This window comes from Acanthisitta chloris, unplaced genomic scaffold (genome assembly GCF_000695815.1).
Source record: "Acanthisitta chloris isolate BGI_N310 unplaced genomic scaffold, ASM69581v1 scaffold2816, whole genome shotgun sequence".
NCBI classification, from domain to species: Eukaryota; Metazoa; Chordata; class Aves; order Passeriformes; family Acanthisittidae; genus Acanthisitta; species Acanthisitta chloris.
Window position 1 is genome coordinate 8,511 of NW_008678507.1, and position 601 is coordinate 9,111.

General features: G+C 47.9%; 1 protein-coding gene across 1 annotated transcript in view; it reads right to left on the bottom strand.

The window, feature by feature from the left end:
• Positions 1-601, bottom strand: part of CCNA2 (cyclin A2) — a 2,889-nt gene continuing 2,288 nt past the window's right edge. The window contains exons 5-6 of the mRNA XM_009076892.1: positions 467-599; positions 1-52 (exon numbers count right to left, since the gene is read on the bottom strand). Coding sequence (XP_009075140.1) covers positions 1-52; positions 467-599 — 185 coding nt within the window. The remainder of the gene's footprint in view (positions 53-466; positions 600-601) is intronic.

The following is a 601-nucleotide window of genomic DNA, read 5'->3' on the forward strand; positions in this document are numbered from 1 at the left end:
TTACAATAAGTTTAGTGTGTCTGGTGGGTCAATAAGCGATACTCCGTGGTACCTAGAGAGGGGGAAAAAGGATGCAGGATGTCATGCTGCTCTCTGCCAGGAAGAGCAGCATACAAACTGCAAAGCACATTGCTTACAAGGCAGGAAACATTTTGGGGCTTGTTGGCTGCCATGCCCACACAGATGTTTAGGAGCATTAGGTTTCACCAATTGTAGGAACATGAAGAAAATTCCTCAGTTTCTACCTGAGTTCAGGCAGTGACAGGCCTGGTGGTGAACACCAAATATTGCTCAACAAGCCACCGTGCAAAAACCTGGTGAGTCTTGTCACCATTTCACTGAGGTGATAGATTTGTTTAGCTGGGTCTGCCTGAAGACTCAAGACACTCCCCACACCCTGCCAAGCAGTTGTGTGTCAGGACAACTAACACCCCCAACTTCTCCTATCATCTGTACAGATACTTACTTTGTACCCTTGTACTTTTCCCTTATGGACTGCTGTGTGTGCTGGGCGGCTCTGAGGTAGGTGTTGTGTAGGTCCATGAGGCAAGGCTTGATGTCTTCAAGGGTGTAGCCAGTTACTTTGCACAGGGATTCAGGC